A 15,758-nucleotide genomic window follows, 5' to 3' on the forward strand; every position below is an offset into this window, starting at 1 on the left:
CATGGATACTAGTCGGGTTCGTTTCTGCTGAGCCACAACGGGAACTCCTTTATTTTATTTTATTTATTTATTTTTTTTAATGGTCGCATGCTCAGCACATGGACATTCCTGGGCCATGAATTGAATCCAATATGTGGCTTAGGCAGTGCTGGGTTCTTTAATTCACCATGCCAGGCTGGGTATCAAACCTGTGCCTCCATAACGACCTGAGCCACTGCAGTCAGATTCCTAACCCACTGTACCACAGTGGGAACTCCAATTTTCTACATCTTTAACATACCTTTTAAATATTATTTAGTCCAGGTCCATAAGACTTTTGACTTTGTGAGCTTTCTTTTACATGCATTTTTTTTAAAAAAAGGAGATATTAAAATATTACTCCCAGATACTGTTTTTTTCCTTTTTAGGGCTGCACCTGCAGCATATGGAAGTTCCCAGGTTAGGGATCCAAGTGGAACTGCAGCTGCTGGCCTACACCACAGACATGGTAATGCACCACGTACTCCACAGCTCACAGCAGTGGCAGATCCTTAACACACTGAGCGAGCCCAAGAATTGAACCCACATTCTCCTGGATGCTAGTTGTGTCCATAACCCATTGAGCCACAATGGGAACTCCACTCCCAGATTTTTAATAATACACATTTTGATTTTGAGAACTGACAAGAATAGTTTTGTATTATTTAAAAGGATCATGTATGAAATTTGGGGCTGAAAATTAGGAATTAGCTCTGGGAATTTATGATATGTAACATAATATTTTAAATGTATTTCCATTTATAGTTTTAAAAAATGAGTATTTTTTTAGGGTAGGTTGTTTGCTTTCAATTAGAATAAGCTGTCATTAGCTCGCTAGTACTTTGGTTATGTGGTTGGTAATCTGATGACAGTTTATGTGTTTTAAGGGGTTCCTGTTGTGGCACAGCAGAAACAAATCTGACTGGTATCCATGAGAACCTGGGTTCCTTAGCTTTGCTCAGTGAGTTGGGGATCTGGCATTGCCACGAGCTGTGGTATAGGTCACAGATGTGGCTTGGATCTCGTGTTGCTGTGGCTCTAGCGTAGGCCAGTGGCTACAGCTCTGATTTTACCCTAGCCTGGGAACTTGCGTATTCGATGGGTACAGCCCTGAAAAGGAAAAAAAGTTTTAAGTCAAGATCTAGATAAAAACTGCTAACTTTCAACAGATTTATTTATTTATTTATTTTTTGTCTTTTTGCCTTTTCTAGTGCCACTCCTGTGCGGCATATGGAGGTTCCCAGGCTAGGGGTCTAATTGGAGCCGTAGCCACTGGCCTACGCCAGAGCCACAGCAATGCGGGATCCAAGCCACATCTGCAACCTACACCACAGGTCATGGCAACACTGGATCCTTAAACCACTGAGCAAGGCCATGGATCGAACCCTCAACCTCATGGTTCCTAGGCGGATTCGTTAACCACTGAGCCACGACGGGAACTCCCAATACAGTTATTTAAAAAATAAAAGTAGAATTATGTCACAGCATCTGAGCAAAACAGTATGCATTAATCTTAAAAAGGACACTTATTTTTAAAAAGGCAGCAACAAGAAGCTATGTGACAACAATTTCTATACTAGATCATATCTGATGTAAATTTAACTTTCTTAGGGTCAGACAACTTAGCTTTAGTAATTTATAAAGAAGTTTACTCTCATCTTGGATTCTAGTGTTTTTCTTAGTGCAAGTGAACTATTCTCTTACTGTGCTGATAGATCTAAATAAAGGGTCTACTTAAAGAAATGACTCTTCTAATCTCTTTGACTCTTTTGAAAAGAAGTTTCAGCTCTCTTCCAAGTGACATCAGTCCTCTCATCCCCCGTCTGTCCTTTTCCAGTTAGATGGGGATGATTAGAACAGTGTGATGTTTCATTCTTTGAGAACAGTTTTTCTCACCAGAAGTTGCTAGCAGCTAGATTGTGTTCATGAAATTTAAATATAGTGTGAGGTAAAGAGTCACAGTAAGACTCCAATTTGGTCTTTACTGTGTGTGTGTTTGTGTTCACTTAGTGGGATGAACTACCAATTAGTCCAGACTTTTTTCCATATCTCCAGGTGTCCTAAATTTAACTTAGTCCCATGTGAACACATCACCTTTTTCTCAGTCTTATTCCTATTTCTATATTTCTTCTCTCTATCGTGTTGTATGTGCCTCCTGTATACACTTAATTCTTCACATTAGATCTTGGGAATTGCCCAGGCTCCTCCGTTTCCTAACCCTTCATATCCAGTCATTTATCATGTCCAGTTATATTTACCTCAAATCTATCTTGAAATAGTCTTCATCTTTATTGCCACTACTTCAGTTCAAGCCCTAATAACTTTATGCCTTTATTTCTTGTCTTTTGTCTTTTTAGGGCTACACCCGTGGCATATGGAGGTTCCTAGGCTAGGGGTCAAATCTGAGCTACGGCTGCCAGCCTATGACATAGCCACAGCAACCCAGGACCTGAGCCGTGTCTGCGACCTACACCACAGCTCAGGACAACGCTGGATTCAGGAGTCGAACCCGCAACATCATAGTTCCTAGTTGGATTTGTTTCCACTGCGCCATGACTGGAACTCCCAAATCATTCATTTTAAAAAGCAGATGTTACTTGTCATTCTTTAGTTTGACATCTTTCTGTGTCTCCACCTGACCTTCAGCATAAAGTTCAAACTCCTTAGGTTGGCATTCAGGCTCCTTGGTGATCTCACCTTTGCCTATCTTTAGCCTTATGCCTGCCTGCTCTTCTACATTCATGCTGTGCTTAGGTAACTACTGGTAGTTCACTGAAGGTATAAATTTTTTTTTTTTTTTTTTTAGGGCTGCACCCTAGGCCCAAAGAAGTTCCCAGACTAGGGGTCAAATTGTATCTGCAGCTGCTGGCCTGTGCCACAGCTACTGCAACAGCAACATGGGATCCAAGCTGCATCTGCGAACTACATCACAGCTCACAGCAATGCCAGATCCCTAACGCACTGAGTGAGGCCAGGGATCGAACCCAAATCCTCCTGGATACTAGTCAGATTCATTTCTGCTCTGCCGCAATGGAAACTGTGTATAATCCTGTTTTATACCTCTGAGCTCATGCTGTTTGTTCTCTTGAGAACAGTTCTCCTTTTCCCTTTTACTGATTTATATTGGTCTTTAACATTGAGCTCATTTGCCATCTTCTTGGGAAGTCTTCTTTGATTCTACCCCCACATCTCCATATCTGCATTTGATCCCTTTCTTTTTCTTTCCAAGCAGCCTGATCATGGTGTTCATCACACTATATTGTGATTTTTAGTTTCTCTACCTCCCTGACAACAAGCTTCATGAGGGTAGAGACTACATTTTACTATTTTCCCTCAATTATTAGTACCTAGCACACAGCACTGGGTTCATACTAAATGCTCAATAAATGTTAAATACAAGAAAAAGATTGCTTCTCAGCAGAGTCTCTTTGGTTGAAATATTTTCCTCCATCAGAATCAATTAACTGCTTTGTAATTTTGGTGACAACTAGGAAAAGAGGTATTACAAGTTTCAAATAAGAAAATTGAGGAGTTCCTGCTATGGTGCATTGGATTAAGAATCTGACTGCAGTGGCTTGAATAGCTGCGGAGGCACAGGTTCAATGCCTGTCCTGACACAGTGGGCTAAAGGATCTGTTGTTGCTGCACCTGTGGATCAGATCAATCCTTGGTCCCATAACTTCTGTATGCCATGACTATGACCATAAGAAAAAAAAAAAAAGGGAGTTTCCATTGTGGCTTAGCAGGTTAAGAACCTGATGTAGTATACATGGGGATACAGGTTTGATCCTTGGCCTTGCTTAGTGGGTTAAGGATCCAGCATTGCTGCCTGCTGTGGTATAGGTTACAGATGTGGCTGGGATCCTGTGTTGCTGTGATGTAGACTTCAGCTACAGCTCCAATTCAACCCCTAGCCTGGAAACTCCCATATGCCACAGATGCGGCCTTAAAAAAGAAAAAAAAGAGAGAGAGAGGGACTTGGAGAACTGTTTACGGTGTAGCTTTGGATAGATGTTTTCTGTGTGGGACTTGCTATCTGGAATAGGAGACGTAGGCTTTCTTCAGTCTGTGCTTAACTTTGACATGACGCTATTTATCTTATTTTCATTTTTTACTTAGCTAGGACTTCATTATATCAGAAAGTTGGGAGGAGAGAAAAATTTATTTTTGATTTTTGTTTTGGCCATGCCTGTGGTATGTGGAAGTTCCCAGGCCAAGAATCAAACTCAAGCCACAGCAGCCACCTGAGCCACTGCTGTGAAAATGTCAGGTCTTTAACCCACTGAGCCACATGGGAACTCGTATTCTTGGTTTTTAATTTTAACTTAAAGTTCAATTTTTGAGTAAACCAAAATTACTTATTCAATCCCAGAAATGGCAATTTCTTTTAGAAATTTTATTTGCATTCTAAGATCTAAAGATAAAGATCTAAGTATGTTGGCTTTTATTTAAAGACAATTAAGCTTTTTAATTTCTGGATAACACTGAGAAGAAAAAGGGAAAACATGATCCAAGTCAATCTGGTTAAGTAATGAAAAGAGTCAAGAGTTTTAGAAATAATACACACTTTTTTTTTTTTTTTGGTCTTTTTGCCCTTTCTTGGGCTACTCCTGTGGCATATGGAGGTTCCCAGGCTAGAGGTCTAATGGGAGCTGTAGTCACCGGCCTACGCCAGAGCCACAGCAATGCCAGATCCTAGCTGCGTCTGCAACCTACACCACAGCTCACGGCAATGCTGGATCCTTAACCCACTGAGGAAGGCCAGGGATCAAACCCGCAACCTCATGGTTCCTAGTCGGATTCGTTAACCACTGAGCCGCAACGGGAACTCCACACATTTTTTTTTTTAAACAAGTAAACCTAGTGTGAATTTGATCTCTGTGTGCGGTTCACATCTATTTTCCTGGGAGAAAATTTCCACGTATTTATAAACTTTGGTCACTAGGCAAGAAACAGCCCAGTGGGAGACGCATACAAAATTTTGAGAAGGTAAACCATCTTTCTCCTGCATTCATCAGTTGGCACCAGATTTCGTGTGCAGCGCACCTATTCCATTTAAAAAGTTAGGTCCTGGTTCTTGGAATTCCCCTAAATAGTGTGATTTTATTTATTCATCTTTCTCTTAAATTTACATATGTTTGAAATTTTTAAAAATTACATTCCTAGGAGTTCCTGCTGTGGCACAACGGGATTGGTGGTGTCTTGGGAGCACTGGGACACAGGTTTGATCCCTGGCCTGGCACAGTGGATTAAGGATCCAGGGTTGCTGCAGCTACAGCTTAGGTTGCAACTGTGGCTCAGATCTGATCCCTGGCCCAAGAACTATACATGCTGCAGGGTGACCAAAAAAGAAAAAAAATTTACATATCCCAGATATCATGATGGTAAGACCTTTGGACACCGCAATATTCCTACCTTCATTGATATTACCTTCAGTAATATTATAGTTGAGTGATAAGCAGAAGAAGAAAGTTTAGAAAATCTGTGAATTTCTTTAAGAAAGTTATTCCAGGGAGTCCCCTGGTAGGCCTAGCAGTCAAGGACCAGCATTGTCACTGCTGTGGCTTGGGTTACTGTTGTGGCTTAGGTTTGTTCCCTGACCTTGGAATTTCTATATGCTGAGGGCACAGCCAAAAAAAAAAAGAACATTATTCAGAAATTAAAAAAATTTTTCTGCATGGCTTAAGAAACTGATTTAAAAAGTGATATTTTGAATTATATCATCTGGATAAGAATGGATTTATGGGAAACCTATTAAAATGTCACATAGCCCAGTTTTAGAAAAGTGTTCATCTAAATTACAGCAAAATAAAAATAATTTGTATTGTAATTTTTTGCTTGCTGTATTATGGCTATATCACCACATGTAATTTTCTTTCAATGAGGATTCCATTTTAAAAATTTGCTATTAATACCAAGTTTATCTTAATACCTCATCAATTTTTCAGTTTCCCCCATCCATTAAATTGTTTGAATCTTATTTACCTTGATACTTATGTAGAGAAGGAACTCACAATTTATAATTGAGAAAATTAAGAATCAGAGAAAACAACTGTGCAGACACAGTCAATAAATGGCATTACTTCTCAGGCCAGTATATACTTTCACCTTCATCTCTCTGCATTACAAAGTTTGTTTCTCCTTTGGTTGAGCATGTTATATTTTGAAGTGTGATTTCATAATATCAGTAAAGTTAAACAAATTCTGTTTTATTACTGAGACTATTAACATACTTGTGAAAAAATCTGGGTGAACTGTGTGAAATGACAATTTTTATTCCTTCCTTCCATGTTGACACAAAATGAGAGGTGAAGTATCCACCTTTATGTATTTCTTATGAAAATTCAGACTCCTTGGAAATGCTGCCTAGAATTTCCATGGGAGCGCTAATTTGTAAGTTGTACACCAAAAGACAGTTTAGGTGTTATGAATTTAGTTATTACTTTATAGGTTTGTGTTCTGTAAGGCTGTCACACAAAGCTCTCTCTTTCTTTAAGGTACCCAAATTGCACATAAGTTGCAAACAGGCAATGAAAGATGTTTCGACTAGGTGTGTTGTTATGAAGATCTAGGAGTACTATAGGCATTGCTAACTATGTAATTCTCTAATAAGAAATTTTTGTTAAGACTTTTATTTTTATCAGAGCATGATAAATTATGACAAGCACTAAATGAAAGGATAATTTATAAGTTTGAGCAAGACTTCTTTAATAGGAAAATTAAAGTGCACTTTCATTTATTGTATGTTTACTATGTGCCAGGACTTGGGCTGTTTTACATCTGTTGTTAAATCTAATGTTAATAACTTTATAGGGTATATATTATAATTCTCCCATCTTATAAATCATTGATGAGGTATAAATCATGGTATAAATCATGGTAATTTACCTAAGTTTATATGGTTATTAGGTGTTGAAATCAGAGCCCAACCCTATGTTTGTCTGATTCCAGGGCCCTTGCCCGTAACCCCTATGCCAATACTGCTTTTCATTCTTCTGACCTTTTTATTTTCATAAGTAGGAATTGGACTTTATTACATATTTTATGTGATGCCTAATGTATTACCATTTAAATAGTCTACTTATTTTAAAATTTTTTCTCTGTGTCATTCATTCACATGGTAATAGGGTCCTTTCTAATTGAAGGGCCTGTCACTGCTGGGATAGTTCCTTGAACCTGCTGAAAGCTTCAGAAATCCTCTTAGGCTCTTGTGCTTTAGAGAAGCACATTCTACTGCAACCTGGTATATAATCTGTTCACATTTTTGGGTGAATTTTGAAATTTTCCTCTTCTAGGTAAGACTTTTAGCTGTATGCTTAGCTTAAAAGCATTTAGCATTTATCCTCCAGGTTTCTTTTTTCATAGCTCTCCTTTTTCTCTCTTCAAGATCGAGCAGTAAAACAAACCATAAAAGAATAGAACAATTATTTATTATTCAGAAGAGGATTTTAATCTTTATAATTTTTCCCTTTGTGGTTTTGTTTTTGTTGATTATTTTCTTCACTACTTTGTACAGAACCAATCTTCTTTGGACTCTTTCTCTCCTATTTGGAGAGACAGCCTTTTTTTTAGGGACTCAACATTTTATACCATTTTAAAACAGAGATACTAAGTGATAGCTGATATTTCTTTGGTATTTCTTCTTCAATACCACAAATTTTCTCTTTATTTAAATAATACAATTCTTAAATTATTTTTATCCTGAGCCACATTTTAGAATTAGGTAGTGATAGGGGACCATAAAGAGAGTATATCAACAATTTTTAAAATGAGCTATCAACTTAGTATTCAAGATTCTCTCATCTCTTAAAAGTCAGTAAAATTTTAATTATGCTGAACTATTGTCTGGAAAAAAATACCTGAATAAAATTCTCTCTTCTAAGATTCCTGCATTTTCCCTAAAGCATTGAGAACTGCAGTTGAATTTTCTTCAGTGATTCATTTCATAGCAATACCTAGTGTGAGGTCAGATAAAAGAAATCTTGAGACTCCTTACTGGTTCTGTATCGTCTTCATTCATTCTTCAAATCCAGGATTTTAAGGAAGGTTTGGTCAGGAATCAGCTATTCAAAGCAGATAATAATAAATAGGCTCCTTAAAGATTTAAATCATGGAAGGAGATAGAAAAATAGTTCTATCTTCCTCTCCACAATAAGTGGTTTACTACATTGCAGACTTTCTACTCCTTCTTTATTCACTTAGACTGAGATCAGGGAGTTGTGTTTAACACCAGCCTTGTTTTTAGATCATATACTAACAACTTAATCCAGTAATTCTTTGTGGAGGTTGTGCTGGAAATGGATATTTTCAAGGGCTTCCTGAAGTATCTACAGAAAAGCTCAGTTATCTAGACTCTGGCAAATTAGTATTGAGTCTGCAGTGTAAAGAAATAAAATTAAAAAAAAAACCCAAAAGATAATAGGCCCACATTCTTTTACTAGGATCAGTTACTTATACTTGGGCAACTATTTAACTTCTCTGAGCTTTGAGTTCTTCATGTTTAAAATAAAAAGAAGACTAAATTACTTGAAAGTTCTTCTGAGATCTGAAATTCTGTGCTGTCTGGAACATAGTGAAGAACATAGTGTAAAGAACTCTGTGTAGTGAAAATAGAGAGTACCTCTAGGTACTACTGCAAATGCAACAATGTACAGGGAAGCTCACATTTTTTACTTAAACACTTTCTAAGAGTTTTCTGTTGTCTCTCACAAAAGGTCAGTAAAGTGCTGTGAGTGACATATTGATAATAGTCAAAGGGGACATCTGATAACAAAGAGATAGGGAAGAATACAGCAATAAGTACTAAAGAAAAATTCACAGTAATTTGGCTTGGACCAGTCAGTTCAGGTCCAGATAGTTGCCTTGAGGGCATCATTGTAGTGTAGCAAAGTACATCAATTGTTCATAGTAACAACTGGCTAACCAGGAAAAGATTATACTATATTATTCTGTTTAAAAAGATACCAGGCTTATGTTATTACTACCTTTGATATGAACCCCACCAATTTTTAAAAGTTTGAAGCTTTAAAAATACATTTTACTTTTCTAAACATTTTAACCCATACCCTGATACTATTATATAAAGAGTATTTATTATCATCAGTATATATAAGCTGTTTCACTTAAAGCATCTGTCAATAGTGTAGATGCAGTCTGATGACATCCTTCTTGTTGGATTTAGCACTTATCATTTACCAATTACAAGTATGTTACTATTTACCAAAGACCTTTCTGTTGAATGTAGACAGTAAAGATTTTTAAATTGGTTTGTACTATCTGTGTTTTTTAATAACTACTGGAAAAGAAAAAGAAGGCATTTTTTGAGAAAAATTGGTTACATTTTAAGGACTCCAATAGCATCCACTAAGTATAGTTAAAGCCATTATAGTGGCATGCCAATCTACATAAGTTTATAAGATACAGTCACTCACAGAAACAGAAAGAGCACTCATCCAAAATTTTTAGTATTTATGGGTTGATTTCCAGGGTGGTATAGTTATGATAGCTTATTTTTATTAAGATGAAAATGTTTGAAAATTCGCTTTTCCTAGAATACTTTTTTTTACTTCAAATTTCAGTACGGTACAGTGTTTGTTATTCTGTGTGACAGGATACCCAGAATTATATTGACGAATGTCCTGGGAACGGAGTTAGGAAGAAAATACATAAAGACCTCATCTCTAACTGAGGCCAGTTTGGGTGATACAGACAACTTGCAATCAGAGCAGCTTTCTTCATCATCTGATGGCAGCATAGAATCTTGTCAAAATCTAAATCCTCACAAGAGCTCCTTTTTATCTGAAAGGTATGTTTAGTGATAACTTTACTCAACATAAATATTATACTTATTCTCATGAACCCTCCTCTATTCTTCCCCCACAGATATGTTATTGCTAAATGTGAGGCAAATATGCTCTGATGGCTAGTATATCTTTTCTCCTCTGGTGGCTGGAATGGCTATTGGAACCAACAGTCCATGGCTAATAATCAGTAAGAAAGTACCAGTCACTCTACTTTGTGTTTTGGGAAATGGATGCAGACTCTTAATTTGATTTTGTTACCTATTTCAGTTTATTTGTCTGTTATAATTGAAATTCATTCCCCTAACATCTTTCTGTTCCTTTTTCTTTGTCCTATCATCCATCTGGCTGTTTGTACATCCATCCATCCATCCATCCATCCATCCATCCATCCATCCGTCCATCCCTCCATCTTGTCTTATCCACTGTTGTTATACTCAGATTCTAGAACTGTATCTGGCATTTAGTGTCCAGTAATTAGTTGCTGAATGAATGAATGAATGACTGGATGCATTCCTCACAAAAGTGGTTTGAGGTAGCTGAATTCCATTAACAAATATGGCTTACTGTGCCAATAAGAGAAATGGAAATCAGAAGTTGATTTTATTTTAAGCTCTAGGAGAGGCTCATATGGGGGCTGGTAAATAAGAACAAAATTGTGGTCAAAAGCTAGGAGATGTCAGTAAATAGTTCTAGATATTTTAAGTCTCATTTACTGTGAACTTACCTTTTTTCTTTCTGCTTTTACTCAGTACAATAAATAGTTTTAATCTGAGTGAAAAATTATTAATCCAGTCTTAGTTTTTCTACTACCATCCCCGTCCCTCAACCATTCAAAGGCAACTTCTGGTTTGTATTTCTCTTGTAAGCCTAATTACATTTAAGAATGTTTATACTGTATAGCACTGGGAACTATATAGAGTCACTTGTGATGGAGCACAATAGAGGATAATGTGAGAAAAAGAATGTATATATATATGCATGTGTGACTGGGTCACTTTGCTGTACAGTAGAAAATTGACAGAACACTGTAAACCAACTATAATAGAAAAAATAAAAATCATTTAAAAAGAGTATTTATGGTTGCTTTTTTAAAGGTCTCTAACAAATTTTTAAATTTCTAACATTTTATTTTCATAATCTGTTTCTTTTGAACCTAAAAATTTTATTGATTTTTCCTCTTTTCTAGAATATTTTAGGTTTTACCTAGGTTCTAAGTAAATTATCAATGACAATTTTAACTTTATACTTACTGGATCTCTTTCTGAATTTGCTAAAAAAAAAAATATGAGAGTTTCAGTGACATTATCCAGTTACTGATAAATTTAATATATTATCAAAGGTAGTAGAAATGCATTTTATCATTTTGTGCTATAGATGTTTATTTCTGCCTCTTGTATTAGACCATGAACTCCTTAAGGAAAGATAGTATATCTTATTTGAATTTATATCCAGTGCTTAACTTGAATTTTGTGCACTTGGGTTAATGTTCATGACATTTAATCTAGAGCTTTGGTTCCCTGAGTTGTTAAAAGAGAAATAATTTCTAAAAAAATTTTTTGCTTTTTAGGGCCACACTTGCAGCATGTGGAAGGTCCCAGGCTAGTGGTCAAATTGGAGCTGCCTGCCTATTCCACAGCCACAGCAACATGGGATCTGAGTCTGCAACCTGCACTACAGCTCAGGGCAATGCCAGATCCTTAACCTACTGAGTGATGCTAGGGATTGAACCCACATCCTCATGGATACTAGGTCAGGTTTGTAACCTTCTGAGCCACGATGGGAACTCCCAAGAGAAATAATTTTGAATGATGTTTGTAACTCAAAAAGCTGTATATTATCTTTTTAAAATCTCACATATGAGAATTCTTTGTAAAGATAAAATAAAATACCATATAAAAATGTTATTAGTGACGATACATCCTATAGAAAAAGTCACTTATTTACTATTACCATAGAATTCAGATAATGTCAACAAATTTGTGCTGCTGTGAAAAATAGCACTGTTGTGAGGATTCTATGAAATTATCAAATAGTAATCTGTACTTTTCAGGCTTTATACCAACCTGGGCTAAGGTTTAATAGTAAGAGCTCTAAAATCCCTGGCTCTTTCTAAAATCTGTTCAGTGAGAATTTAGCTCTCCTAAAGTCTTTTCCAAATGGTTAGGAAATTTCCAGGAGGTATTTGGTATGGACCCTGAAAATTCATTCTCTTGATGGTAATTTTCTTGGAGCCAGACTCCCGGATTCAAATTTTAGCATACTGCTAACATGCTGACCTACCTTGTGCAAATTACTTATTCTATCTTTAAAATAGGGAAGGGGAGTTCCCTGTGGTGCAACAGGTTAAGGATCCAGTGTTGTCACTGCAGAAACTTAGGTTGCTGCTGTGGCTCAGGCTTGATCCCTGGCCTGGGAATTTCCACATGCTGCAGATGTGGCCAAAATAAAAATAAAATAGGGATAATAATACACACATTTTAGGATTATTGTGCATATATAACGAGATAACCTATGTAAAATGCCTGTGACTACTAGATAATTAATAGATGGTGGTCATTATTTTTGTGTCCCTCTTATCACGGTGTATCAAAAGTGCCATTAATGGCTGCTTCTGTAGTTGATGCTGTTGAAGTCCTCTATGTCCCCTCCTGAGATTACTGCTACCCCATTATCAGGACTGCCAAGGCAATTGTCAGAGCCATACTAGTATACTGTGTGGTTTAAGGAGGAGTGCTATAGTCCTTAAACCACACTTTAGTTTCATTCTTCCCTTAATATGAGTTCATTTCGAGGAGAATCCAGAGTGCCACATTAATAAACTGTAAGTGTGACCATACATACCATCACTTCAGTAGATGTGCCTCACTAGAACTGAAATTCAGGATGAACTCAGGGTAGGCTCAAGGATGGAACTTCCTCTCAGCCAGCCTGTCTTAAAATCAGGAAGAATAGATAGAAGTTATTTCGATCTCAGGAGAAGTATGTTCTGACATTATTGTTACTGTTTTGTTACCATAGAGAATGTGGCCAACTTTACTATAAGATAGAATGTGAGAGAATGCCAAGTAGCAGCTAAAAATTGGTGGGTTGAAGAATGGGAGCAAATGACTTTGAAAACTGAGGAAGTTTCCTCTGAAAACCCACAATGTGTGCTCTCAATACTTGTGGAAAAATGTTATATGAAGGCTAAAAGTCTTTAGTATTAGCTTGTCTTTAGTGTTCAGAACTATTATTACTGACAGTAATGACAACCCGACTAGAATGATGTAGCAAAAAGGAGTCTTGTGTATTATGCCAAAAATAAAGGAATAATAGAATAATAGAAAATACCAAGAGCGAATGGGAAATTTAAATTAAAATGGTATCCTTGAAGTAGAGTTCCCGTTGTGGCTCAGCAGTAACAACCAGACTAGTATCCATGGAGATGTGGTTTGAAGGATCAAAGATGGATTTTGTATTTCTTACATGAGTTTTCTCTTTAGTCTTTGTATGTCTTGCACTGTTTAATTTGTTTCTTACTGATTTGTAAAGTCTCTTTTGGAAGGTATTAACTCTTTGTTATATGTGCTGCAAAAACTTGTTCACGTTTCCTACTTGTAATTTTACTTTGTTTATAGTTAACTTTTTTTTTTTCCCTGTCTTTTTAGGACCACACCTATGGCACATGGAAGTTTGCAGGCTAGGGGTCAGATCAGAGCTGTAGTGCTGGCCTACACCACAGCCATAGCAATGCCAGATCTGAGCCATGTCTGCAACCCACACCACAGCTCACGGCAATGCCAGATCCTTAACCCACTGAGCAAGGCCAGGGATCGAAACTGTATCCTCATGGATACTAGTCAGATTCATTACCCCTGAACCATGATGGGAACTCCAATATAGTAACTTCTATAGTGTAGAAATTTAAAATTTTATTTTTATAACATCTGTGTTTGACCCTTGAGTTTGGTTTATCCTTGGAAAGTCCTCCTCAACTCCAGTTATAAAAATAGATCAGTCCATAAATTCTTAGGTCAGTCTCCCAAGGCAGTAGAAATAAAGCAAAAATAAACAAATGGGACTTAATCAAACATGCAAGCTTTTGCATTGCAGAGGAAACCATAAAAAAACTGGAAAGAGACCTATGGAATGGGAAAAAATATTTGCAAATGATGAGAATGACAAGGGCTTAATTTCCAAAATATGTAAAGAGCTCATACAACTCAACAACAAAAAAACAAATAACCCAATCAAAAAATGGGCAGAAGACCCAAATAGGCATTTCTCCAAAGAAGACATACAGACAACAGGCACATCAAAAACTGCTCAACATTGCTAATTATTAGGGAAATGCAAATCAAAACTATAATGAGGTACCACCTCAAACCAATCAGAATGTCCTCCATTAAAAAGTCTGCAAATAATAAATGCTTGAGAGGGTGTAGAGAAAAGGGAACCCTCCTTCACTGTTGGCAGGAATGTAAATTGGTACAGCCACTATGGAAAAAGTATGAAAATTCCTTAAAAATATAGTTGCCATATGATTTAGCAGTCCCACTCCTGGCCATATATGCAGACAAAATGATAATTCAAAAAGATACATACACCGCTGTGTTCACAGCAGCACTGTTCACAATAGATGAGACATAGAAACAACCTAAATATCCATTGACAGATGAATGGATAACGAAAATGTGGTAGTATATATATATATATATATATATATATATATATATGTATGTGTGTGTGTGTATAATATTAAGTGAAGTAAGTCAGAGATATCATATGATATCACTTATATGTGAAATCTAAACTATGACTCAAGTGAACTTATTACAAAACAGAAACAGACTCACAGACGTAGAGAATAGACTTGTGGTTGCCAAAGGGGAGGAGGGGAGGGAAAGGGATGGAGTAGAAGCTCGGGGTTAGCAGATGCAAACTATTACATGTAGAATGGATAAACAATAAGGTCTTATTGTATAGTGCAGGGAATTATACTCAGTATCCTATGATAAACCATAATGGAAAACAATATGGAAAAGAATGTAAGTATATGTATACCTGAATCACTTTGCTGTGTACCACAAACTAATACAACATTGTACATCAACAGTATTTCAATTAAGAAAATAGGTCAGTCAATTGCTTTTTTAATTTATTATTTTTTAAATGAGGTATCAGATCGAGATAATAGTCTGGGAAAAGCTTTTCCATTTGAAATTAGAGTAGTATAATTGTGGATACATGTGTTGCTTCTATTTTTTGGCTATTGTGCATAACAACAGTGTTATGAACATTAGTGTACTGGTATCTGTGTCTTTATTTTTAGTTCTTTTGGGTATATACTAAAAATGGACTTGCTAGATCATATGATAATTATTAATTTGTTGAGAAACCACCATACTGTTTTCTATAGCAGCTGCACCATTTTACATTGCTACCCGCAGTGCACAAGGGTCCTAGTTTTTGAACATCTTTGTCAACACTTATTTTTGTCTGTGTTTGCATGTAGCTATCCTAATAATGTGTGACGTGATCATCTCATTGTGGTTTTGATATGAATTTCCCTAGTAATTAGTGATATTGAGCATCTCTTCGTATGTTTTTTGGCCATTCATGTATCTTTTTTGGAGAAATGTCTGTTCAAGTCTTTTGCTCATTGATTAATCAGGTTGTATTTTATTTTTAGGAGTTCTCTCTATTATTAGAAATATGATTTGCAAATATTTTCTCCCATTCTATGGGAATGATACTGCCATTTGATGTATAGAAGTTTAATTTTGATAAAGTCCAATTTGTCTGTTTCTCCATTTGTTGCCTGTGCTTTTGGTGTTATATCCAAGATTTGGTGCCAAGTACAATATCACAAATATTTTCCCCTCTGCCAAGAGTTTTGTAATTTCAGCTTATGCATTTAGGCCATTTATCCATTTTGAGTTAACTTTTGTGCATGGT

At 36.5% G+C, this 15,758-nt stretch overlaps 1 protein-coding gene across 29 annotated transcripts in view; it reads left to right on the forward strand.

Moving 5' to 3' along the window:
• SENP7 (SUMO specific peptidase 7) overlaps window positions 1-15,758 on the forward strand; it is a 168,795-nt gene that overhangs the window by 86,548 nt on the left and 66,489 nt on the right. For 15 of the 29 annotated variants that reach the window (XR_014824931.1, XR_014824934.1, XR_014824930.1 and 12 more), the window contains one exon: window positions 9,629-9,823. The exons of 13 other annotated variants lie outside the window; for them this stretch is intronic. Coding sequence is in view for 10 of the 16 variants with exons in the window: in XM_084991521.1 (XP_084847647.1) it covers window positions 9,629-9,823 (195 nt within the window). In the remaining 6 variants the exon portion in view is untranslated. Of the gene's footprint in view, window positions 1-9,628; window positions 9,824-9,900; window positions 10,009-15,758 lie in introns of those variants that run through there. One more of the 29 variants, XM_084991533.1, reaches the window with a different exon arrangement.

Source organism: Sus scrofa, chromosome 13 (assembly GCF_054392235.1).
Source record: "Sus scrofa isolate SSC_HxYL_T2T_F1_AM1 chromosome 13, Sscrofa_HxYL_maternal_Yorkshire_Landrace_v2.0, whole genome shotgun sequence".
Classification (NCBI taxonomy): domain Eukaryota; kingdom Metazoa; phylum Chordata; class Mammalia; order Artiodactyla; family Suidae; genus Sus; species Sus scrofa.